The 27,636-nt window shown below is 36.9% G+C and overlaps 1 protein-coding gene across 1 annotated transcript in view; it reads left to right on the plus strand.

Annotated features, from left to right (window-relative positions):
* Positions 1-27,636, plus strand: part of LOC129370374 (metabotropic glutamate receptor 7-like) — a 101,727-nt gene that overhangs the window by 28,697 nt on the left and 45,394 nt on the right. The window contains exon 2 of the mRNA XM_055046331.1: positions 13,483-13,699. Within this exon, the coding sequence (XP_054902306.1) occupies positions 13,483-13,699 (217 nt within the window). The remainder of the gene's footprint in view (positions 1-13,482; positions 13,700-27,636) is intronic.

The following is a 27,636-nucleotide window of genomic DNA, read 5'->3' on the forward strand; positions in this document are numbered from 1 at the left end:
AAGACGTGGAAGGAAAAAGAGTGTGGTAATCTGCTTACTGACATTAATTGAGAATTTCAACCTGAGTGTTTAAGAGGAGAGATGACTGAGCGTGGTTGTGTCAAGGTTAAGATGTGTTCACAGTTAGTTGGAATGCCAGGTGAAGTTAATTAGAGAGCCATGGCCTTTTGGATGGATTCTCATATTTAGCGGTGCGCAAGCCGCAGGCAGCTCTAAATAAAGGTGAGAGACAGTAATGTTTGTGCTTTAACTGTGCCGTTCTGCTAATGTGAAGGTGATGATCTGGATGAGCTCAGAGCAAGTTTTGCACATTCAGCAGGGTCTGTTCTCTCTCATTTGCCCCACGTAAAAATAAACGTCACCAGAGGAGCAGTGTGTAGCATATGGCAGAGCACAGCTCTCAGTCAGAGTGATGGCAATCATCTATCCTTCTAGTCATCAGAGACAAGAAAAGCTGTGGCTGTATGCTCAGTGTTGTGAAAAAAGCTTTTGCCTCATTTCTCATTTGTTTAATTTTGGCTAAGTTTTTCAGATCAACACAATGTTAATATCAGCTCCTTATCATGGGCAAGTAAAGAAACTGTGTTAACTTCAATATTTGAACTACATTTGGGAAAAGTGATGCAAACCAACTTGGCCCAATGTTGGCAATCATTTCTATTAAAGGCAATGACTGCCATCATCACACACTTGCATTTCTGTAGGAAAGGAAGAGTTTTGACCCAATCATCTTTGCAGAACTATTTTTAAGAAATCAAAAACCCTGGAGAGTATTGGGGTTTTAATGGTCTGTTAAAGGCAAGCCTCTCTAAAACCAGCATTATGCATCAGTGACTTTATGGCACACTTTGGATCATTGCCTGGCTGCATAGCCCAAGTGTACTTCAGCTTAAAGTCACAAACTGATGACAGGATATTCTCCTTCAGGATTAAATGCTCGAGAACAGAATTCAGGGTACCATCAGTTAAGGGAACACAGACACCAGACTGCCACCGACATGTTTGAGTAACAATAAGATCCATGGAAAATTACTATGCAAGTTTTGGGGATCATCAGATGGTTTTAGCAAACAAAAAGAGCTTTGTTTTAATTTAATTTTGAGCCATGTTTTTTTTGGGGGGGGGTTTGCCATGGAACTCTACTTTAAATGTTTTCTTGTTTCTTTTGTAACCTCGTGGATAAGTTATTGATGTGCTCTAGGAGTAATTTTGATAGGCCTTCCTCTCATAGGAAGTTTGACCATTGCTTCGTGTTTTCTCTGTTGCGGATAGTGGCTCTCAATGCAGTTTGATGCAAATCTACAATCATAAAATGATTGCAGACCATTTTGTGATTGATATTTTCCTCATCAATCATAAACTGATTGATGAGGAATCATCAATCATGATGTTTTCCTGTCTGTTCCTGACTAATTGTAGCTCAATGTCTTCCGTTTTGAGACTTTTTATCCTACTTCACTGTCTGAGGAGTTCGTATTAAGTGATTTCTAGATTCTACGGTTGTGATCCGGCCAGTGAAATTAATCGAATCTTGATTATGTTGTCCATAATAAACATTTGAAATGAAAATGAGAAATCTGACAAAAAAGAAAGCCAACAAAAATCTGTAAGAGTTGCAAATACTTTTTCATGGCACTATGAATAACATTTTTTAAATTTAACATCTTGGAATAAAGAAAACACTTAAATAAGTGGACACCGTCATTGTCAAAATTTCTGCACCAAAAACCGGATGATGTCTTGGTTTCTGTCCAAGCCCCCATAAGGGGACCCTTAGAAACATGAGCTGTGACTGGCAGGGTAGAAATGTTTCCCATGAAAGGCTCTAGCTGGAGCGGGGGCAGCCAGGCAGTTTCTTCTTGCAGGAATCCCCGCGCCTCTATTTGCTGCATGATTAGCTTCTAAGTATATCTTGACATCAGTCAGCTCCACTTGGCCGTTTGCAACATTTCGCCTCCTTGATGGGCGGAAATGACAGCAGGTTCTGACAGATTCAACTATAACCCCGTGCTGTCTGGCTGAACGCCAGAGCGAAGACGCACAGCACCAACACAATGGCACACAAAAACACACACACTGTTGGCATGACCCCATGAGCTGACTATGGAGTTAGTTTGAAAGCAATTCTGGACACCCCAACTATGAAGAAATAAAAATTTGCTTTGAAAAATATGCCCCTTTTCAGGAGATTCATTCAGAACTCTGCAGCTTGGCCTTGTAAAACACCAACAGTTGATAATCCATAAAAAAAGAGTAATATGATTCTAAAATCAGGCCCATAAAGATATTGAGCAGCTATCAAATTTTACAACTTTTCTGCTAAATCAAGGCTCTGTTTCATAGTTTGCATCAGACAGCTGTTTGGATTCATGGCTTTGTATCCAAACAGCAAAGCCATTTGTTAGCAGGGCAGAGGTAATGACTGTGTCCCTACACGCCACCTCGGGCTGAGCTTTGGTAATCTCTCTTTACCAGAGCGTGGCATAGCCAACACAGCCGAGGAGGCAGGAAGGCAGGGTGGGGGGAAATGACAGCTACCCGTCCCTCTCTCTTTGTCACTTTCTCCCCCTCTTTTCCTGTCCATCTGCGTCTCTCATTCTCACTCAGATTTTTCTTTTGTGAAGGCTGTGTTTCATCAGTGCGCCCTCACGCAACCTGTGACTTTCGGCTTCTCTCTTCTGTTCCCCGCCCATCTGTGGGTCTCAGCCCCATGGGATGGGAATGGCTGACGCTCGTCTCCCTCCGTTTCTCTGCTTCCTTCCTTGTCATCTGTCTGTGCTCTGACACGCCCACACAGATGATCAGCAGACAATTACTGCCCAGAGAAGTCCTGAAGCTGCCAATATCCCCCATGTCCCTCAAACCCAGACAATCTGCCCTTAGGTATTTGAGCCAATTTAAGGCAACGTTTTTCCACAGTTTTTTTTTTCTCCACATTTCTCCCTTTTTGTAATTAGAGCTGCACAATATATCGAATTGCAATTGTCATGGCACTATTCTTGAGTGCAATCTTGCAATCACAAAGAACAGCTTTGACGCAATATTTGTTAGGGTATTATATTTCAAGTGCTTATTCAAATGCTGCAGTGATACAGTTTCAGAATAAACATGTATATAGATAATTGAAAAACTTACCAATTTCACTAATGCATTTTAAAAAGGAAAATTCATATATACACTTGAGGTTTTAATTTCTGTTTCTTTTGCTGGTTATGGCCTACAGCTTATGAATTTCAGAATTGTACCACTGATGCCTATAAAATCATGGAGGATGGCTGCTTACTTGACAGTTAACATCCATTTGCATCCTCCACCTGGAGAGAAATTCACAAAAGGCAATGGCTAAGGAAGATGGTAACAAAGTGCTGGATGCAAGTATGTTCAAGGAGAAGGAAAAAGTGTGGTACAAAAAGGTGCACAAACAACAAGGATGATCACAGCATTGATTGGATTACATAACAGAACACATTCAATAGTTTGTAGAAGATTCACAAGGCAGTGAAAACAGCAGGAGGAACATCCAGGACATGAGCTAAAACCGCAGCATTCCTTGGGCTAAGTTTCCCTTCGACCAGAGTCAACATCAGAACCGTCTTATCTGTACTACAGAGAAAAGGGAGTGACAGAACTTGATAGGCCAAAGTCCACTTTTTAGGGCAAAGTAATTTTAGTATTTTTTTTTTTTAATCAACAATTCATAATACCGTAATGCTTGAGGTCCAGTGTTTCCAAAGTCAGTGATGATCTGAGGAGCCCTGTCATCTGTAGGTCCAATGATTTTCATCAACACCAAAGAGAGTGCATCCATCTCCTGGGATGTTGTCGAACACTTCATGCTTGTCCCTACTGATGAGTTTTCATTTTCCAGCAGCTTTTTCTGCCACTGCAGAAAGTACTGATAAATGTTCTATTGATGATGGCCTCACTGTACTTGCCTGGCCAGCAAAGTCACCTGATCTAAACTTATTGTAGCATACATGGAGTATTGTCATGCGAAAGACGAGAAATGCCACAGTCAACAATTCATATGAGCTTAAGATCACAATCAGATCAATCTGAGCTTCCATAACCTCTCAGCAGAATCAAAGGCAGATCACCTCAATGCCACACTGCATTGATTCAGTAATTGATGCAAATTGTTTCCCAATCAAGTGCTGAGCACACGAGCATGGACATGCTATTCAGTAGGACATAATTTATAACTAAATTCATCATTATTTGTCTTATGTAATGTTCTTATCTGCTGAATATTGGAATATGCTGAATATTGGAATATGGGATCTTCATTAGTTATAAGCTACGATAACCAAAATGAACAAACATAAACACCAGACATACTTTACTCTGCATCCAGCAAACTGTATCAGCGTAATATTCACTTTTTTATGAATTAGCGAAATAAGTTTACTTTTGTTGATGTTCTACTTCCTTAAGACACTTCTCATATATTTAGACTATCATGATGGCCTATACATACAGGTGTGGTACTTGTATATAAATGTCTGTTAAATTGTATCAAATGTGGGATAATTATTAGCAACAATTCAGAGAATACTTTCTGAATGAAAGATCCCAGGAAATAGAAACGTTTCAGAAACACAGCAGCAGGAAGGGAAGTGTACTCAATGAAAAGTAAAGGATAGTTTGAGCATAACAAATATCTGATGTTTTCCCATAATTGTCATATCCCATACAGAACTCTTTACTTCTGTTTTTTCCCTGTATTGATTTCTTTTTTCCTTCATCCATGTTTGTTTTCTCTGTTAGTTATTTTTATCGGGTCAGTCTCATCATGTTTTATAGTACAAAAACATAACAGATTAATTTCTTCCCCTGTTTGTCCTCCCTGGCTGCCTTGTGTTAGGCTATCATTTACTCCCCTTCCCCAGCTGCTAGTCATTTATCTCATTAAGCCTCCCTTCCTGGCTCTATTGGTTCCTCTCTCGTCCTCCTCAGTCCACTTCTACAGTCTCATCTCACACCTGCAACTTGTTAGCTAATCAGCCCATTTCTTCGGTTCCAGCATTCTCCCTCAAAGTATTTACTGTCCTTGCTGGTTTCTCCTGCTAATTCTTGTCACAGTCTGATAGTCTGGTTAGTTCCCCAACAATATCCTGCTTGCTTTTGTTCTGCTCTGGCTCCCTCCTACCCTTTAATTTTTGGAAGTTTTCCGCTTTTTCTTTTTTTGTTTTGTTTTTTAAATTAAATAACATTCACTATTATCCACAATCACAGCTCCTGTCTGAATTTGGGGTCCACCAACAAATGCATTATTAAATTCATAACACATCATATGACTTGTTTTCATAGGAACTGTGGGAATAGCTGAAGAAAACACCATGCTTCCGGTTTTTCCCCCAAAACAAACTAATTTACATAGTTTATTTTTGCTGGCAGCAAATAGTTTTTACAAAACAGCAGGAAACTGAATGCTACGTTATGTCAAAAAAATTGAGTCATGCTATAAAAAGCCAACATAGTAATTTTGAGAACAGGCTGTTTACATCATCCTCATGTAATTTTGAAAACGTGACGAGAGTCATACTGTAAACAGATTTGGCTTGACTTTTCCCTCACCATGAAAGACCCGAGAAGGTCCCTGTGGGACCAAGGACAAATCTATCCCTCACTTTGTTCTATTATCACTCATGAGCAAGATAAGATAGCTGAACTCCTCTCTTTGACAAAGACAGAAGGGAGTGTGCCCACCTTGACAAAACAACTCCTAAATCTTGATTTTTGGTTATCCTTCAGTAAAAGCAGCTATTGAACAACTGTTCTTTTGTTGATTCAAAGACACTGCCTTTTATATTAGCATATCGATGTATGGGTTAGGGTTAGACGTAACATTACATTAACGTTATTAAAGTGTAACAATACTGTAAATGCAGTAGCCGATTCTGGTTTGATGCATTCTGTTTAGAGAATTCGTAGAATTTCTGTGGATGGATATATTTAATCTGACATACAAAATAAACAGATTAATGGCAGAACAGAGTTGGCATTGGGATCATAGCAAGTGACTCTCAGTTCCACAGCATGTGATTTCTAACTCTCAATGTTGGCATTCCTCCAAACATAAGGTGTCGCTGGAGAGAAAATTCCAGGTTGTCATTTTGATTGTTGGTTGATTTTCGTAGGTGTGCTATGCACTGGTTGTCATTCCTCAATCTGCTGTCTTGGGTTTTTGTCCTGACACAGACTTTACCTCATGCCTTTATTTTCTCTATGTGACACCCTGATCCATCTAGAATCTGTGAAATTAAAACTTATATGCACCTGTCTCACCGTCACAAAACTTTGAAAATGACAAAATTCCCAATAATGGCATAAAATGATTGTTTTTGTCACCCTATGACTGGCCAGTCTAGTGCAACATATTGTCGTTCTCCAGGCTGACAGCTTCTGCAACCAGAAGCAACAAAAGAAAATAGGGAAGGGCTTCATTTCAATCTTATCACTTGCAAAAATTGTTTTGAAACATTGATAGAAAATCTATTCGCTTCAGTGTATGCTTCCTTCATTATCAGCCTCTCTAAATCATTTAAATTAGCTGCTAACAGGTGCATATTTTGCTGATGGGTTTAACAATTAGTTGTGCAGCTGTGTTAAAAAAACAGCATTAAAAAGCTAAACTTTTCCATGCCTGATCTACCAAGAAAAAAATAATAATAATCAGGCTCTGCTCATTCTTATATAATTCACTTAACTGTCAGAGAGAGAGAAGGAAGGAGAGAGAGGTGTGGACAAGTCAGATTCTAATCAGTTCATTTAGTCAGCGTCTCCATGTATGATTAATTCAGCAGGTTTAATCCTCAGCATTTTCTCTATCACCGTTGTTGTACCTGGAGGTCAAATTGATAATTAAAAAAAAAGAACAGACCAGAAAAATAAAATTAATGTTTGCACTGCAAAAAAAAAAGAGTGTGGATTCCTGGGGAATAGAGCACAGAGAAATCGTATTAACAGGGCACAGGCCTAGGACAAAGTAAAAAGACATTCCTTTCTTAATCGTTTCCCTGCAGCAAAAAGCTCTTGAGAGACAAATGTTCATGGAGCTTTGTGTCGCAGCTGTGGCTGAGATAGGACGTGATACAACAAAACTTTAACACCTTTTGACTTCACTGTAGTACAACGGCAGGGCTGATAGACAGAACCCGAGCACATGTTCCGAATAGGTGCTTCGCATTTCTGAAGGATGCAGTCTTTTTAAATTCAAATCACTTCTGCTCTTGCTTTTGCTTCTGCTTTTGCGGCACTCTGCCATCCTCCATCTTTGACCCAGTATGTGTAATCTAAGCAAGGCTGAAGGGATTTGACTTGTTTTGCATTTTCACTTATAAATTGGCTTGTTCGCAGCACTAATTGCTGTTTGCTGATTTTTATTTTGATATTTTTTCATATATATATATATATTTTTTTTTTTTCATGTTCTGTGACATGAAGCTAGGTGAGTGATCTTGACCTCATTGTCCGCTTCCCAGTTTGTCAGCTTTGTGCAATTGACCCCTTTTCGGTTGTGGGTCAAAGCTATAACTCCCACTCTGTGAGTTGAAGCAATCCCATCAGCATGTCACTGTCCTCATTCCAGTGTTTCTCCTGTGTCCAGCTGCTTTTGATCTCGCCAACAGAAATGGATGGCATTCATACAGTGCTCAGATTAGACTCAGAGATGGGGTGCTGTGCCAGGTTGAAGAGAAAATGATCTTTTTGCTAGTATGTCCTCCGACTCAATAGAAGGTGACCATTTTCAACCCTGAAAGCAATGTAAAAAGCACTGCTAACATGCGGGAAAAGGTGCCAAGGTCAGATGAGATGAGATTCATTTTTTGAGCCTCCAAATATTTTGGGCAGAACACCAATTCTACATGTTATGTTGAATACAGCATCCACACAGTGAAACGTGGTGTTGGTACTATCATGCTGGGTGGATTTCATTAGCAGAGACAAGGCAGCTGGCCAAATGTGATTAGAAGAACAATACTAACTTTTGATCAATATCTTCCATTGAAAATTAGTTGTCATTTGTGAAGAATCGCCATTTTATTTCCAATTCCATGTATTTAGATGAAGAAAACAAAACATTTGACTAAAAGAGGATGCATGTAATGTTGAATTTTGTAAATGAAAAGTTTTCAACTTTCAAGGAAAAAAATAAAAATATGTCTAACTTTTTAGAACTATTCTGTTGTTGAAATTCAATGTTACTTTTCCATGAAAAAAAGTAAAGCAGTTTAAAAACAGTTTGTAATTATATGTATGTTTTAAAATATCTATGACTTTGTTATTTTCAGTCTAAGTGATTAAGAGACACTGTGGGAGGTTCAAACTGCTACTTGTGGGTCTGGAGACTGTTCGTCTCTGTCTGAGAAGAACAGTCAGAGCTACAGTGAAATGGTTTAGATTGAAAGATAACACTTTATTTGATGGGTTGTTAATAAGACCATCATGAGACATTATAGACATGACATAACACCTTAGTCTTCATGAATATTTGGCTGTTATAAAGTGTCATTTGGTAAATCGTGACACTTTTAATACAAAGTTGACAGTATTCAAAATGTCTTTGTTATGACAACTTGTCATTAACCAAGAAATCATGGTCTCACATAAATTTGTTCTAAAAGTCTGACTGATTAAACTTTAGCTTTAATAACACAAAGCTACATAATTATAAGTTTAATCATTAAAAGTGTCACAATTTATCAAATGACAATATTCATGGCAGGTGTTATGTCATGTTTATGACAGTGTCATGTCAGTGTTATTGACAACCCGTCAATAAAGTGTTATCAATTGAAACATTGTCATGTTTTAAAATGTCAAAGCCTAAACCTGATTTAGAATATGCAGCAACTGGCAAGTCTTAGAAATATGTTCAACATGTACAGCAATAAGATTGATCATTGTCTTTTTTTTACATGAAATGATGAGTGAAAATGTCAGTCTCTTGTCGAGGAAAAAATATAGCTCAAAAAACTTGCAGGTGCAGTTTAAACACAAAGATGCAGCTATTACAAAGTGTTGTGATGAAGTAGCCTATTCCGTAATGGAGTTATTTTATAGGACGATTTCTGCCTGGAAGGTTCTGACTGTATGCAGAAATCGATTTAAAACCAAAAGAGCATTGTGATTGTTTTAACAATATTTTTTATTGTTACTTTAATCAGTGTCGCAACATATGTCACTGAAGAATAACTCCATATTTTCCACCTCTACAAAACAATGCCCTGCAGGCATTGTAAATCTAAAGTCTATTTTTATTTTACATCTGAAACAGACCAAGCACAGTTTTACAAAGAATAGATGAGCATAAAAATGAATTTAAAAATAAAGCTGAAAACTGAACAAAAAAAGAATCAAAAATAGGTGAAGGATAATAAACTGAACAGGAAGATGTGAGGCTAATTTTATGTCAATTGTCTAGGGGACAATTTTATGTCATTGTTTATGTTAGATAGTATTTTGTTATGGATCTAAAGATATTCAGGTTTTCAACAAAGAGATACCAGAACGGGAAGTAAAGCGCTCCCACTTTGGAGTTGCATTAGGGAGTGTGGCTGCAGGAATCGTGATTAGTAGTAACATTTTTAAGCAACTGTTCATCCATGTAATATGGTGTTACTTTGGAGTAGTTTGCAAGCGAGAAAAGCATGAAGCAGTTATTCACTTTTGAAAGAATATGTTCTTTATTTTACAAAGATAAAGATTGCTGTTTTGCTGACCTGTGTTATTGAGATTGAAAATTTACTGGTCCCAGATTCTTTGTATAGAGAAAATTTCTTCCGAAATGACTGCATGACTGAAAGATTCTTCGGATTTTTTGAGACCACAAACAACTTCTTGATCTAGATATTTTCAAGTGAAAAAAAAAAAAATATTTATTTTTTTTAGTTATGCGTGTCAAAAGATCTAACAGAACCAACATGGAACCAGCAGAGGGAATATCATGAGCACTGAATCAATTTAGCTACAGTACAATGATGAAAAGAAACAAGGTCCGTTCTTGGGTATAAACTGAGATTTTTGTTTTATTTCTAATCCAGCCTTAATGTCACATAGATTAAAATGAAAAAGAGAATGATTTAACTTTTCCTCAGAGATACAAAATATTCAACACTTCCCATTTTTCTGGTGGACCCCCACAGGTGGTGACATTTATTTAGTGTCTTGTCAGATTATTAAATCCCTGGTTGAATGCTTAACTAAATTAATTCAATTCAATAAGGTGTCATAAAGTTTGAATATATATGGCATATATATTAATATATTCCCCTCTAAATTTCCACTGATACCAAGATGTCACCTGAAATAATGCTGATAATGATCATGCTGATTAAAAACAAAAAGCTGGTGTTTTATGCCATTCTGTTATTTTGTATAGCTTCGGAAAGTAGCTTCAGTAATTTTCTAGTGGAGCTGTCAACACAGACTAATTAAAGTACGTGAGCGTTGGTTACCTGTGACTGATTTATTCTTTAACTGACTGCCCAGTGCTCAGAGTGCCAATTGTACTGTGAGGATTGATACATGTATCATTGCCGCCCTGCTTATTGGAAGTTTAAATCAGGTAGAATAGAAACTAAATTATGCATACGCACTACCAGCTGAGCTTTGGTCAAGGACATCAAGTTTATAAGAGTAAAGGCATTTTTATAATTGCAGGTGTGGCAGACTTTCATCTGAAATTGTTTTGATGGATGAGCGGTTAATTGTTATGGCTGTGATCCACTTCTTTTGTGTCTGCATGAGTTTGTTTTTCTTGCTTGAAATTCAGTGGACATTGACAGTTTTTTTTTTTTTGTTGTTGTTGTTGCCTTTTTTTTTCCCAGGTGGAACTTTGTCTCTTCAGGAAATATGCGTGTTTATCATTTCAACAATCACTCACGGCCGTGCTGCTTTTCCGAGTTTTAATCATCAGTGTGAAAGTTTCTGATTAAGAATGCTGCGCAGTTCCAATTTTACACTTGATGGTGAGGCCTGCTCAAAGCGAAGGCGAGCCATGCTCTTCATAATAGCACCAAATTTTATGGCTGTCAATCCAATAAGGGACTAGAGTCTTGGAAGAGCACCTGCACACTATTAACAGGACAGGACATTAGGAAAAGTGACGACCATGCACTATTTTTTCACAGCTTTACTGAAAGGAGAGCTTTTATATCCACTTGAGACTCATTTATTAACGTAGGTGCCCACTAAACTAAACTGTAAAAGTTTGGTTGGCAAAAGAAATCTAATTATCCTGCTCATCTGAGGGATCAAATAGATCACATGAACTTGGCAACATCTGAAAATATCCATGCAGTATAAAGGCTAGCAAATGGACTCTGAACCAGTGGAGCAGGAATGAAACACACTAACTATATATGTGTATATATATATTATGCAATATATACAAAGTATTGTTTTACAACATGTCTCGTCTACTGTATGTATGAGCATAAGTGAGGTAAGTAGCAGAGGTGTAAAACGAAATTTTCCGCTCTTAACACAGATTAAGGTCTCATCAGGGGGTAACTCTGATGGAGCACTTAACTGTTCTGTGCTGCCAGTTCATAAAAAGTAATGCAAATACATTTCCTGCTCATACAGTTGCATCTGAAATTATACATCCGTCATTGCAAATTGGATTTATTGGTAAAATTTACAAAATAACTACAGCTTGCAACAAATTGACCTATTTAAGTTGTGCATTACAACAAATGTTACAAGTGATTGCTGCATGTTCTACATGTACATGAACACAAAATGGCCATTTTAGTGACTACTGCAGTGAACTGATTCAGGACAAACATCTTTAGTACTGAGTAAAGTGCTCTTTTGCTTTTATGGCCTGCTGCAAATGGGATTCTTACCCAGGCAGACACCAGCTTCTGGCAGTGTTTCTGATGAATCCTGATCCAGTCCTTATGGGCAAAGGGTTCCAGTTCATGAATAGGCTTTAGTACCCTTACTGTAAATTTCTACTTTTTGAATCCCACCAGGGATTTTCAACACAGTTCAAGCCAGGCAATTGTGTTGGCAATTCTAGAACCTTCAAGGACTTCTGAACTCCAGCCATGGGGCACTTTCAGATATACTGAAAATCTTTTTCCTGTTTGAAGGACCACTGATCCCCAAACTTCAGCTTCTGCAAAGGCAGCATGACATTTCCTCCCAGCATTCGCTGATAGTTGACAGAATCCATTTCGCCCTCCACATGCTGTGGGCTTCTGGTGCCAGAGAAAGTAAAGCAGTCACAAAGGATCACTGATCCACCACCATGCATTACTGTTGGTGAGGGGTGTCCCTTTTAGTGTATGGTTCACTTGTCCTCCTCCTGACAGCAAATGCTTACAAAAGTTCCAGTGCGGATTCACAGAAGAGGAACCCAAAATGATTTGTTCAGTTGTGAGCGACTTGGAGCTGACCTGCCCCCATGTATTTGGATAAGATGTGTTGCACATCAGGGACTTTAAACATTTGCACTTTGCAGCAGTCTTTATGTTGAAGACAATTTTATGATATCTTTGTTGAAACATTCATCTTTTTCTGTGAGCAGAAATATTGGCACTGGCTGTTCGAATTATTTTAGGTGTAACTGTAAAGTCATTCAAAAAGTATAATATGCGTAGTGTCAGATTAAATGTACATTTTGGAAACTGAGCCTAAGGTTAAACAGTTTTTTTTTGTTCTGCCCACATTTGTGTATACTTTTTTGTCTGTGATATTTTCATTTTGAATGTCATGTTTTTATTAATAACAATAATTAACAATCGCAAAGGATTGTCAATAGTCTGTGTAGTTAATCTATATGTGTTTCACCGAGTGAAAACAAACTCTGAAAGGTTGGATGATTTTTTGGTCATTTTATTTGGTAATGTGATTCTCCTGCTCTCTAGCACTCTGTTTTGTCTGCATGCATGGGTGTTTCCAGAATGGTTAAAAATATGTAAGTAATATCTTCTTTTTATTGCTTTTACCTTGAAGATCTTCTTCCCTTTTTTGACAGCTAAAAGTTTAGTTTTCCTGCTTCCAATTTAGGTCTCTAAAAGCAGCTTTGTAATTGGTATTCAGAGTGAATCAGCATTCTTATCTAACTCTCTCCAAGAGAGTCTGTTGTGCTGCACAGTTTCTTTAGCCTTTAAGTATATAGCTGACCCTGACTGCAACTGTAAAATGAGGCAGTGTGCATTGTGGGACTGGAAGTGGAAAATACTTTTTTCGTTCAACCGAGGGCATTTCCATGAGCAGTGAGCTGAGGTTATGGAGTATATAAATATCTGACTAAAGATACTAATCTGAGAACGCTTTAATAAAATGGGAACTAGTGCTGGCGCAGTACACCACACAACAAACAGAAAAGAATTTTAACACAACCTTTCAAGAATGTGATTTGTCAGAGCGAGGACCATAGCAACTGTGGTGACGCTGCATCAGAGCAGCAAAATCACATCTGTAACCTTCCTCTTCCCTTCTCCACCTGCTTATCTTGTCCTCTAGATCCCTCAGATCAGCTACGCGTCAACAGCCCCGGAGCTGAGCGACGACAGGCGTTACGACTTCTTCTCACGGGTGGTTCCTCCAGACTCATTCCAGGCCCAGGCCATGGTGGACATCATCCAAGCCTTAAACTGGACCTATGTCTCCACTGTTGCTTCAGAAGGCAGCTATGGGGAGAAGGGAGTGGAGGCTTTCACCCAGCTCTCCAAGGAAGCAGGTAAGCCATGGGAGTCTTGCGATAGGCAATGCAGAGAATGAAATACTTATTCCGAAAATGTCTTTTTTTGATTAAAAATTACATTTGCACTTTACTGACTCAAGCTGAGGTTCCTGTTGGTCATAAAATCTGTTTTGGGTGCATGAATTATTGATCTGTTTAGCTTCTGAGTGAGTTGTAGAGTGTTACTGGAAATGTAGATGGAGAAACATGTGGCACAGAAAATCTCTGTAATGAGAATTTCTTGTAGTCATTTTACACTTTTTTTTTTTTTTTCCCCAAAATGAAGATACAGATGAGATATGGAAGAGAGGAGGCAGAACAGTAAATGCTGGCTGATGGGGGTGTTTAACTTTAAATTCTTCTTTCATGCTTCAGTCGAGGACGTACATTGCCACATTTATTGGTGTCGCTGGTAAACATGTCTAAAAACCGTAACAGAAATGAATTTTTCATTGCAGTAACATAGTCTCACACTAAAAGACAGAAAAAGCAACATTTAGTTTACGTACATTCACTAAAAGCCTAAAACATAAATGATCAGAAATAAAGGTTTAAGTGTTGGTACTCCTTCCAAAATCAGATGTTAACAGAAACTATACGTTTTGATCAGATGAAACTTAAATTGAAGAGATGCCATTAAAAAGTAGAGGCTATGTGGGTAAAGCACATCCCACTGCTTAGCATGATGGGGGGTCTTTGATGGTGTTGTTCTTTCCTCAGCCTTAGGAAGCATGCTGGAGCGCATGACATTAAGATCCCTTTTAAATTTGAGGAGATTTAACTGAAAGATCCGATGGACTCTATCAGAAATTGAAAATTGGATATCTGCAGAACAGTGACCCCAAACAGATAATTTACTGAACTCAGTAACAGATCATCAGACACAAAATTAGCAATTTTTCATGGCCATCTCAATGGTAGACTTCAACTGAAGCTCAACATTTTTGTGCAGTGTAAAGTCATGACCGCGATCTCCACTTGTTTTCATCTGATTCACTAAAAGTCCACCCTACTGCTTTACTGCAGGCCGTGACACTTAGACAAAATATTAGAAATTTATGTAAAAAAATGTTAATATCGACATGTTGTTTTACATGTAAATAAGTACTGAGGTTTATCAAGAAATCAAGTGTTTATCATCTCTTGAAAAGAAAAAAAATAGGCCCATGTAGTCACTTGATGCAGACATTAGTCAGTAAGACAGTTTTGTTTGTTTTTAATCTGTTTAATTTCCCTGTTAACTTTCTGTGTAAACCCTTCATTAGGTAACATCTCCAGACGCTGTTCGAGAGCTTGTAGCCATCCTCAGCACCCCGCCTCAGTAAAAAAGTTCCTAGATCAGGCTGTGTGAAGTTGTTTAAAGACATCAAATGTGCACTGTTAATTTTTACTTTTTATTTTGAAGCAGACTTAATAGAGTCACTAAACTTATTCTCACATTAGACATGATGTGCTATTCAGTAGTTATTACTCTGGATTCAACAATATAAAATAATTCATTTATTACTAATTTGGTGGTGAACATGTGCATGAAAACAAAATTATGCTGATGGTCCATCATAAGAAAGAGCTTTTTCTTTTAGAAAATGCATTAAACATGATCAAATTCAGGGGTTTTGAAGAAAAAAGCCTTTAAACATTTGCTTCACTTGTCTAAATATGCAATAGAAGAATAATAGAGATTTTCTAAGAGGAAATTATTCTATTTGAGATTGAACAAGTTTATTGTTATGTCTGAAGCGGTTTGGAAGATAAGTGATTTGTATTCAGACATTCACATGTTTTTGTTCGGAAAGCAACCTGACAATTGTGCACACGCTCTATTCACCTGTTTTTCCAAGGCCGGTGTTGCCGACGGCATGTAGTTGTGTCAGTCAACAGTTACTGCTATCGGCAGAATAAACTCTGCTTATACAGTTCGATGGGTCAGCTGGCTTTATCAAATCATATGGTTCAGAGGTCTTCATACATGAGTCTGCAGAGACTTTCCACAGTGGCTGCTGCAGTTTGTATGCAACATGAAGCCAAAGATGCCTCATTACAAAGTATTGGATGATTAACCAAACATCGCCGATGCTTTCTCTCACCTACACATCTGTGGATCCCAGTCTAATTCTTGCGCATTTGCTAGGAGCAAGCTCTGTCTATTTTTTTTTTTTTCTATATTTTTTTTGAGTAGACTAACGTGGACAACCCTCAAAAATATGGAAAGCTAATGATATCTCACAAGCCCTCGATCAGAGGTCCAGCATGCATGAATATTTTATCTGTGTGCATTCATTCCAGTGTGATCACTCACTAAAACTTTAAGAAGCTGTTTGCGGCTGTGCAATTTGCATCGATAGAGGGAGAGGGCATGGTGAAAGAAGAGAGAAATGAAGAGCGCAGTGTTGTAGCAAATTAGGAAAAGTCCTGATTGAAGGCTTGTTTTGTCTCAGTTCTTCTCACATCCTGAAATAAACACAGCTTCCAACAGCTGGGCTTCTCAGACGCATTGCTGCTAATGTTTCATTCTTTCTTATGCAAAGACCCGTAAACAGAGTGATATAATTATGATTCCCAAACAACAACGCGAGAGGTATGGCATTATGACTATTGTTGTTTTGCTCTCCTCCTGCTCAAGCCGAGCTCCAGTCGCCACATTATTTTGTATTCATACACAAATGAGAATTAGATGCTCTGAAGGAACATTTTCAGTACCCTAGGATTTATCTTTAATGAACACATTAATTATGTAATAGGACAACAGTCACAGGATTCATTCAGTGGCAGGGGATCTGCATTTGAAATGACTGAAATGGACTGAAGTGAATAAAAAAAAAGCCATCTTTGTTATTATGGAAAGACAGCACATTTATTTCAACATTTCTGTTGTAAATCAATGTAGAAAGTAGAGCAGCATTGTTTGGTTGACACTACAGGATCCTTGCAAGCTCATCCTTAAGGCCCTGAGACATTTCTGCGCAGCTGCTTGTTCTCTTGCGTCCAAATGTCAGATGCATTAGGATTCTCGCTTCACCACTTCAAGGAGAACCATCTCGCGTGCTAATGCAATATGGGTGCCCATTACCCCAAGCTGAGACTAGAGTGATGGTCAGCCTGTATTGATCTTTTCCGGGGTTTTTTTCCATCCTTTTTATTTTATTTTTGCTCCACTGTCTCTTCTTGCATTCCGCACCTTCCATCTGGCTCGAGGTGAATCTGGCAGAGATAAATCTTGTTTGTACTTTTCTGTGTCTGTCTGGTTTCAGGCCAGAGAGATGGAGTTCAGTTTTTCCCATCAGGTACACAAAAAAAATAAAAATAAATAATAGCCTGCATTCGAGGAAAACCTCCCACAAAGTATTACTGTGGAATTGATTGCAGAACCTTTCCAACACTAAGCCTTTCTCAGATCTGTCCTTAACAATGACGAGAGACGGATCCGCCTGAAAACATATTAAGCTCATATGTAGCAGTGGAGGGGAAAGGTATGACGCATCTGGAAAATAGACCGCGATCCTTCTGCTGGGACCTTCCGACATTGACGTGTCCCAGGCCAGCAGTGGAAAAGGCAAGCGGAATATGAAAGGGCACCGAGATGTAGAACGTGAATATAGGCTGCATGTCAGCCCAATTTGATGTGCTCCCAAGTGTTCAGGCAGGCAGACCAGAGGGATTAAGTCTGCCATTTGACTGTCGAGGTGATAAATATAATTGCAGCATTATGGACACCCTGGAGGTTCTGGTTTGGAGGGTACTGGTGAGTAGGCGGGAAAGCTGGATAGCTGAAACCATCAACTGCTCCTAATTTAAAGGGATTTGTATATTACCAAGCGAAATGGGAGTGCCGGGTCTCTCATCCTGCGGTGCATTCTTAGATCCGAGGGCACTGAAGATGAATAATTGAAGAAGTTAATGCGGTGCATGACCTGTGGCAATCAGATAAGCTGAGAACTTCCAGGAGTCCAATGAAATTAGCAATGATCATTATTGAAACTCTCTTTGACATTTTAATCTAATGCAGAGCAAAGGTCACAGGTTCATACTGCGCTTTGTTTTGTATTACCAGAAGTAAGTGAATAATGAGCAGCTATTACTGTCACAAACTAGCATCACACCCATCTGCTGCAGGGAGAAATTCAACATTTAGAGTAACTGTGTATAAATGTGCAAATAGCCTCACTTTCTGCTCTTGCTTTCTTGGCAGACTTTAAATCACAGTTAAAACATACTGCTAATCAAAATATTTATTACAAGGAATAAGTATGTGAGTTGATGGCAAACTTGTTTGAGAAGAGGAACTAATAGATTAGGTCTAAATCAGGACAAGAATATGACCTCCACTGTTTAATTAATTAATTAGTTTATTGAACAGAGATTCAGTAAATATTGTTTTACATAATAAATATAACACAAAGCAGATGTTCCCTGGCTTGGCTTTTGAGAACACAAAGATGAAGTTTTGATAAAACAGTGTATACAAAACATCACAGTAACTAAAAAATCAAAATTAAATTACTTTGTTATGCATAAAGATTTTTTTTTTTTTTTTTTTTTTTACATAAATCCTCAGAAATCAGTTGTAAGAGGCAATCGATGAGTGAACTTTATTACATTACAAGATGTCAACCTGAATTTTAAGGTTGATTTGGGACAAGTGGAAAAATGTATATTTCAAGTCAACACCTTTTTTTTTCAGTTAAAATATATGAACGTTTACAGAATGACGAACATCATTTAATATTTATTAAATGTCTAAGAAAATATATGATGTAAATCTTAGACTAAAAATAAAATAATTCACTAAGTTTGGATTATTACTTTGAAAAAATTAACAGATTAAACACCTACAAACCTTTAAAAGTGTTTGGATTTATTGAGGTGCAAGTTTAAAAAATAATAATAATAATTTTCAGTCTTAACTATAGTTGGAGATTTATTGTATCATTAATGTAAAAAAATATATTTCTGAGATTTAATGACATTTGTCATTATTGTTACAATGACAAATGTGCCATGTTTGAAATGTTCAAAAACTGACTTAGTTGTTTTTTTTTCTTATAGTTTCTTCACCCTTTGTTCCAAGAAAGCATCAATAAATTCCAAAATATAATTAAGTACAGTTACTGTGTGTAATATAAGGGGAAAAAATGCACTTATTTATGAAAGTGGTGTCCTGATGAAGCCAAATTCAAAATGGTAATATTTTTCCAGAGCAGTATTTGGGTTTGTGGGCCAACAATTGTTGTGCCATGCTGTCACAGTCATACAGTAGCCCAGAAAAAGACAGAAAAGAATTGACAAATAGTTGTTCACCATTATCATGAAAGCACCACAATCTATCATGATGAAAATCTACGTCTGTGCTGCCCATCCCTAATCAGAACCACCTTGGCATCATCCAACTTCACAAGCACCATGAGCTTCAACAGAACCTAACAGTTTTCCTTACCTAGTCTTATAGGTGTTTGGGGGATGGCTCATGCACTTTGCAGGGTCTTGGCCCCTGTCCACCCACATTCCACATTGTGCTCTGGGCCCATCTATGCTTCGTTGTGCAGCTTCTCTCCACATTGATGGACTCCAGGGGGCTGTTAGTGTGCGTGGTGGAAGTAACTCTCTCCTCTGTGACTACCTCCGCATTTTGACTTTAGAAAACTTCTCACTTCACTTGGGTGGATATATGTCTACAGAAACATGCAGACACAACATAAATGCACCTTTACACAATGTACACACAGCAAAGCATAACATATGTTGGGGTTTTCTGTTACGATTGCTGCTTTTATAGCTGTAAGATCAACTGTTTACAGATATTAGGGGTGTAGTGGTACCTGCATTCCCACTCAATTTTGTTTTTTTGTGAAAGAAAGTGCATAATTTTATGTTCCGCAAATCACTTTATAGTGGGAGCAAAACAAAGCAGTGTACAACAGTCCTTTTTGTTAATGTAAAAATATATTGACATGACATCTGATTGGTCATTACATTTTTGAAAAAAATGGCCTTGCAATAGCATCTAGTTCCTCTTTGGAATTTGTTCTCCTTTTCTGCTACGAAAAAGCTCCTACTTCCAAGAACCACGTTCATTTGGGGGTTTTATGAATTTTGTATAATAGTTAGATCTCTGCTTTTCAAGGAAAATGATCCAGGATAGTCCCTTCCATTAGCATCTTCTGAATTTTTAACTTCCTTTCATTTTTATTATTCTTTTATTAAAGTTATTTTAATAAAAGTCACTTTAAGGTTGACTTTTTAAAATGGGCTCTATAAGGACATAGGATAATTTTATAATTATTTTTTCATTTACCTTTTGAAAGCACTTTTATATATCACTATGCCCATGTTTACAATTCAGGCTGTTGAGTTCAATCTTTCATTAATCAAAACAAAAATAATTTCTTTGGCTAAAGCAGCGATTTGCCAGCGTTGGTTGCACTGGTTACTCTTTTAACCTTGATACAAACTAATAAAGAACTGAGGAGAGTTTTTAAATAGAACATTAATGAAATTAAATATTTTGAAATATCTTTCTATCTTTCTATGTTGCATTTGAGATTTATACAGTAGAATGGCAATAATGATACAAATGATCCCTAGGCATCCCCAGGCCAGCTGAGAAATATAGGTTCTCCAGTGTGACTTGACATAATGTGCAACATTTGTCAGAACAATAGTGGCTCTTAAAAAATTTATGGAGTAAATCCATAAAGAATCATTTGATGTGAAAGTGTGAAAACGTGTACATGTGAGTAAGCAAATTTTGTAAATTTCTAAACTTTTTCTTAATTGATACTTTTGTTTATTTTTGGCTTTCAGTGGTTTTACCAAAGCCTTATCTTTACCACAAAAGTGAAATATATGTATAAATTGGTAGTCAATTTAAATAAAGACCAAAGTGAATTTCACTATATTGCTTACTGAAAGCATTCTCTCCCATTCCAACGGGTATTACAGGGCTTTATTTCAACAATGCATAATTTTACTCTATTTCCTCCTTTTTTACACTGCAAGAATTTTTTTTTTTTTATGTGATGGGGATTTTATATGGCGCATAACAACCACACACTCATATGCAAAATTACACAACAAATTTCTACCCCATGTAAAGAGTTATACCCTATCTCTCCAACAGAATCATAAAATTGTTTGTGGCCACAGCACATAAATTTATAACTTTCATGCATCATAATAAAATTTATACTGACCATGGAATCTCATGCCTTTTCTGTTATAAAAGCAGATGATTGCAAATGCATGAAGTTGATGAACATTTTCTATATAGAAGCAGAAAGCAGGCTGGATGACTTCACCAACTGGATCATGCACAGAATGATCTAAGACAAAGAACTATAAACCAATTTTAGCGATCTTTTAATGGCTCTTCTGCGAATTCAGAGACCTGGTTATGTCACATTGTCTTCATTGGCTTAGATAACTCCTTCTGAATGATGTAGAACCTCATAAGTGAGAGGGGGGGAAGAAGATTCTAGGTTTTAAAACTTTCTTTACAGGAGATTTCAGTACAAATGGCAACACTGCAGAAGAATCATTTGCTTTTGAGAGAAAAAAAAAAAAAAACTCCAGCAGCAGAACCAGGTTCAGTATAAATCAAATAAAAGCTAGGGCTTAATTTCTACTGATTATCTAGCAGAGTGGTATGGGTTCATTTGTCTCAAAAGATAAGAGGAGTTTGGAGAGTTTAGATCTTCTAGAAGCTGCATTTTTTAAAACCTTGAAGTCTGTATTTGGTTCGCTATTAAATCGGATAATCGTCAAGTTGCTCTACATTGGTTGCTTCTAGGTTTATGTAAAGCTAAGAGGTGGAAATTTACTCCAAGTCCTCCTTATGGGAAGATCCGAACTACGACTAACAAGAGCAAAATGCAACTTTTCTGTATGATTTTACATTTGCACTGTAAAGCAGATATATGATCAATGCAAAAAGAAGAAAAAAAAATGAATAAGATCTTCCTTTTTTTTCTCCCTCTCATCAATATTGACATCAGTTGCACAAAAAACAGAATAGACTCGAAACTCCCGAAGCACATAGTTATCAGCTTGTAGAGCCTTTGTTTCCCACACAAGCTCAAACTAGCACACAGGAGAATTTGGAGCGCTTTGGGGGCACGGCCTTAAATGGCCTGGTTTATGAAACAAAACAGAAACATTGACTCAAAGTCAAACTATTAAAAAGCCATTGAAGGGTATACATCATCTTGCAAAAGTATTTCTACACTTTGATCCTCTTTGTGTTTTCCACTTCACAACTGCAAACGTCAATACACTAATGAAGGATTTTGAATAAAAGAAACACAGAAAGCAGAGCGCAGGTATGCATTGGAAGGAAAAGGATATGTGGTTTTCTTTGTCTTTTTACAAATAAAGTGAAAATTGATGTGTGGATTTGTGTTCAGTCCCCCTCAGTCAGAACCATCTTTCCCTGCAGTTTAAGCTGTGACACATTCAGGCAATGCTTCTACGAGAGACGGCCACTCTAGTTTGAGACTCAAGTTGCACTTTAGTTGTAATAATGAAAGATTTTAGGTAGTCACTTAAAACTGAATGCTGTTTTAAGTGACTGCATTATTTAGAAAACTAAATAAACATAACTTACCTTAGAGTCCCTCTGTTAAGCTAACTGCTATAGTTCAAGCACACGTCTGGCTGAAAATATCTAAATAAAAACAGTATAAAGTAGACTTTTGCAATTTTTTGGATGGAAGATCAAATAATTGTTTATAAATATTAGAAATTTGAAATGTAATCCTACAATTTTTGTGATATGATTTAGGCTTAGAGATATGCATTACAGGTTTGGATTCCCAGCACACAGTAGACTTGACATAGATATGTATTTGATAAGAAATTGTATTTTTTTCTAGCGAGATCTTGCTTTCTTGTTCATCAGACTTGCAAAAATGTCTTATAAACATTTTCTGGTTTCTACTAGCTTTGCACAAGTAGACACAAAGATATCTGCACCTTCTTTGAAAAACAGCTCATTTTGTGTCAGACTGGAAGGAGAAAGTGTGTGGAGATTGATTTTCAAGTGTAGTGACAGATTCTCTTGATTTAGGTCTGGAATTTAACTTTAACCATACCACCAAAGTAGTATTTTGATTTAAATCACAATTTCCTTCTTTATTGTCTTTGAACAAATCTTGATAGATGGAAGTAAAAAAAAATAGAAAGATAAGAATGAATGTGTAATCATAAATACACATGTCACATACGCACATAAAGAACACACAAATACATCAAGTCTTGCATCAATTTTATATTTTTAGATGTTATAGAAGAGTTTGCAAATGATACAGCTTTAAACAGCCTATCCATATTGAACATTCAAATAAAATGTTGGTTCTTAGAAATCAACTGTATAATTTAAAGGTTCAATTATATTAACAGGATAGTCAAGCTTTATTATGTTACCTCGACAAACTTGCATTGGTATTAATATTCACATTATGTACTCCATATATTTTATTTCACAACCTTGAGCCTAATATTTATAGATACTGTTCGTTTTCTAAGATTGTGTCCTTTGGAGAAGGTTGAATATGTGGCACATCTGTGTTAAAAAGAAAATTTGAATCAGTGTGGAAAATACAGTCCATATTGATTTCTGTATGGAAGTTTAGAACGCTTTAAAGGCTTCGTGATTTCATTGGCACAGGAAAAATGTACTTTTAGAGCAATTATGCATAGACAGATGTAGCAAAAAAATAAAAATAAATAAATAAACATCAGTGCACCTGTCCAGGACAGCTCTAGATTAGATTTACCTCTTGTTGAATAGCACAAGCAATATATGCAGCTGGAACAGACATACTACTTGATTTGTTCAACATAGCATTTTTTATAGAGAATATGAAATAAAGAGAATATTAAATAAAAGGCATTGCAACACTCTAATATAGTTGCACAGCAGCTAAAGAACTGGCTGTAACATTACGAGGCAACCAATAATTTAATCTGCCAACTATTTTTTGAAGAATGTCTCAAAGCTTTGTTATCCTGACCCATTACCACTAAGAACATGATAATTAATGTATTATAAATGTATTATGAGAAATGTAACAATAAGACTGAAGAGGAAAAGCATCACATTTTCCATTCCAACTACTTTAAATGAGAATACAGTGTTCCCATTTCTTTCAGAGGCAGAGCACAGAAACTTTATGTGTGTGGCTTCACATAAATTGAAAATCAAAGTGAAAATGTTTGGTGTTTTGGACAACAAGGATGTAAACTATCCATTTTAATGGACATAATAAAATAAAATATGTTATTCTCTTATTATGTATTTTCTCTTGTACAGAGGAAATACTGCCATCACAACCATTCAACAGGTAAACTTGCAAGCTACTTTAGCAACAGTTCAATGCCATTTCAGCTGAAAAACACAATGTTGAAGTTAACCTCTGATTTGTAGCTTTCAAATCCAATGTTAAATTAGTAAAGGGAGTTATTTAAGAAGCTACAAATTATATGCTAACTTCAGCTTTCAACAACAGCAACAACCAGCGAACTTTTTTACTTCAAAGTACATATTGGAAAGATAAGCCATCACTCGTTGGGACTCTGGAAATTAATTCACTGTCATTCACAGAGATCTGTAGGTAGGTTGAATTTTCAAAATCTAAATTCTTTATTAAGAAGAAAACAGATCATGACACATTTCAAGTTGATAAAAACAAGAAAAGTGTATGAAGAATGCAATCTGAGTATACCATGATCACCAAATGCTAGGGGTTTCAAATCGCTTTAACACATACCATTTCTGAAATGTTAGCTGTAAAATGTATTAAAATATTTAATCACATATCTTTAAGTCATTTTTTTTTCTTGATGTTGATTGTTGATAAAATATGCTGTACAGAATCGGTGTAGAAGCTACAGTTGACATTGTTTTCACAAAATGTGCTTTACACTTAGATATGACATTTGATCAGTACAAGATGCATGTTAGTAACATGGCAGTGAGAATTTAGTTTACTCTTAATATTTGTGTTACGAAACAAGACATTCTTTAAGCATTAGAAAAAGTTAGGGTACACATGATCAGAAATAAAATAAGAAACGATGCACACCAGGGATGTCTTGTGAAAGAAAAGATCCAGGACAAGTGAACCATAGGTTTCACAAGATGTACATTTCCTATTATTGCCTGCTTTTTTCTCAGAAGGTAGTGTTTAGTTGGGTAGAACTGTTACTCAAAAATAACTTTTGTGACCAAACATTTCCCCAGCAGATATTTTCCATAAACCAGACCAATACGATTGAAGAAACAGAAAAAAAAAAAGAACTACTTTTTGTCTGTTTTATAGCAAATAGGTTTTGGCAAGTTCCATATCAGAAACCTGATGGGGCAAAAGTTGGTTTCTTTTTCCTGTTACACTTTTGAAAATGGAGCACAGTCTTCTGGAAATTGTTACAATTTGATTCATTCTGTGATTTTTCTTCTCTTGTAAATTGTCAAAGCAGCATCACTTTCAGCCGCTAGCGCTTTACGCGATTTTCTGATGTTTTCTAACAAACCTCAGCGGTATCAGAGTAAAAAGGGCTCACAATTGTCTCGAGGAAGATGTATGGTTGCCTGAAGTAAACATTCACCTGAGTAAAAACTGAACTCGTTTGATGACACTTGTACACCTATAGACATTAGGAAAGCGACAAGAAAAATGTTCAAGGCACCCCTCAAAGAAAAAAAAAATCAAACAAATGAGGAATAAGCAAACATATTTAGCATTGTTTTCTTCTATAAGCTGTGACATACCAGTGCCTTCCAACTCTGAACGGATCATTGTTCCAAAAAGAAAAAGCCAGGTTTGCGGGTTTTTTTTAAAGAGTTTCTTTTTTCACTTTTGAGATAAAGTGAGGCTAAAATGGTAATGGAAAGTCTACATAGTGCATGTAATGTTAAATTCATAAAAGAGACAAACATTTTAAAAATAACATATTGTTTTAAACACAGGCCTTTAAAGCATCTTGGGACCAGGGGTTCTTGTGTACTTGGCTTTTCTGACACACTTTTATCTCAAAGAGCCTGACATTTCACTGCCTCGCATTGGACATCAGCAACCAGAACAGGCCCGCAGAACTCCCTTAAATCTATTCTCTGAGATGAAGACTCTTTCAAGTCCATTTCCATTCCAGCGACAGCAGAAGGCGGCCCGGCATACTGCGCAGCACTCTGAAACTACTGACACTACACTTGCATTTTCATCATGGTAGCCTCCCTGCCTCTCTCTGCTCGACCATCTGACTGACTGACAGATGAGGTATTCCGCAGGTATTCAATAATTTAGCCCCTTTTGCACAACCACCGGGGTAGTTTTAAGCTCACAGCACATTTCTCAGTGAAGATGGGCTTTGCTCCAAATGCTTTTTATCTTCATCAGTGGCTTGGGTGGTCCCTATATTAACTGTTGTGACCTGCAATTCGTCTTTGTTCAAGATCTTGCAACGCTTTACACGATTCAGCCGGGTTTGGTGAGGATGTATTTTCACAAGACTGCAATTCAAATAGATAATATTTACAGTGTCTTGTAAAAGTATCTGTACCCGTTGACCTTCTCACATATTTCACTTTAAAACCTGCTCCGTTTCAAGCAAATTGTCTAAAATTGCATATCAGTTGGCATGGCTATTTTTCTTACTTTTTTTCCTTTCTGCTTTTACTTTTTATTGACTGATCAATAAAAATAAATAAAATAAAAAAACAAACGTCCAATGTAACAGCAAGGATTTTATGTGATGGAGCAAGATAACGACCCATGATTGTGAAATTTGAAAAACAATGTGATTTTAACAAAATTCTTTGCTAATAAATAGTGTGGTCTTCATGTACATTCATCCCCTTTACTGCTAAATGAAATCCACTTCCACTAAATTCTCTAAATGAACTTCAGAAGGCAATCTGAACTCCCTTCAGAAGTTACTTAATTTGTACATTTCTAGCTGTGTGTAATTTAATCCCACATGTGCTATAGAGACCTGAGTAGTTTGCTAGAGAACTACAAACAGACTACAGATAGTCCACAGCAGACATATTATGAAAAACATTTTAAGGTTTGTGGAGGGTTTGGTCCTACAACTGTACCTTTATGTTCAAGCTTCAATTTTCTTTGAGTTATTAAAGCTGTTAAAGAACAGTTTTCTATGAAACTTCAAACCTACTAAAATAACTTTCAAGGAGAACATCAGAGAAGCAACAAGTTTACTCTGGATGAGCTGCAGAGACCCAGAATTCAGGTTAGTTAATCTGTCATCAATTAAACGTTGTCCAGCTCCTGTTTTTAGCTTTTTACTTTTTATTAACATAGACAATAACCCTACATCAGTTCTTCAGTTGTTTCTTTTTGTATGGCAGCCACTCACAATGACCCAGAATTTGCTGGAGGCTCTTCCTGTTAGAGGGGAGTTTACCTCTCCACTGTCACTACTTGCATGTTCATCCACCTTGCTAACTGATGATCTCATATTTCCAATGATGGAAGAGATGGCTTGAACTTCCTCCTTTTCTCTCTCCTCTTTGCTCCTACTCAAAACCCACAATGCCTCATTTTCAACCCCCTTTGGGATTTGTGGCTTGAAGTTGTGGCATCATTTCAGCTTTTGCAATGTTAATCAGCTTCTCCTGTTGTAAACCACCTTGATGCTATGGTTGCATCATAATAAATGAGCAAAGCATAAAAAGTGTTAGCAAAAACCCTTCCAGCTGCACATCAAAAACCAGAGAAAACTATAGTGTAAAAAACAAAAGGAAAAATAAACATTTTTCCCACCAGAAACACAGAAACAAAAGTAAAAAAAAGAAAAATATGAGTGAATATTACAGAGATACTCCAACATACTGCCACGTTGTAGCTGAAACTTCAGTGAAAGCACTTTATCATAGGGTAAAATTACAAATCCATGCCACATCTTTACGATTTCTATTTCAA

This window comes from Poeciliopsis prolifica, unplaced genomic scaffold, assembly GCF_027474105.1.
Source record: "Poeciliopsis prolifica strain line A6 unplaced genomic scaffold, Auburn_PproV2 SCAFFOLD023, whole genome shotgun sequence".
NCBI classification, from domain to species: Eukaryota; Metazoa; Chordata; class Actinopteri; order Cyprinodontiformes; family Poeciliidae; genus Poeciliopsis; species Poeciliopsis prolifica.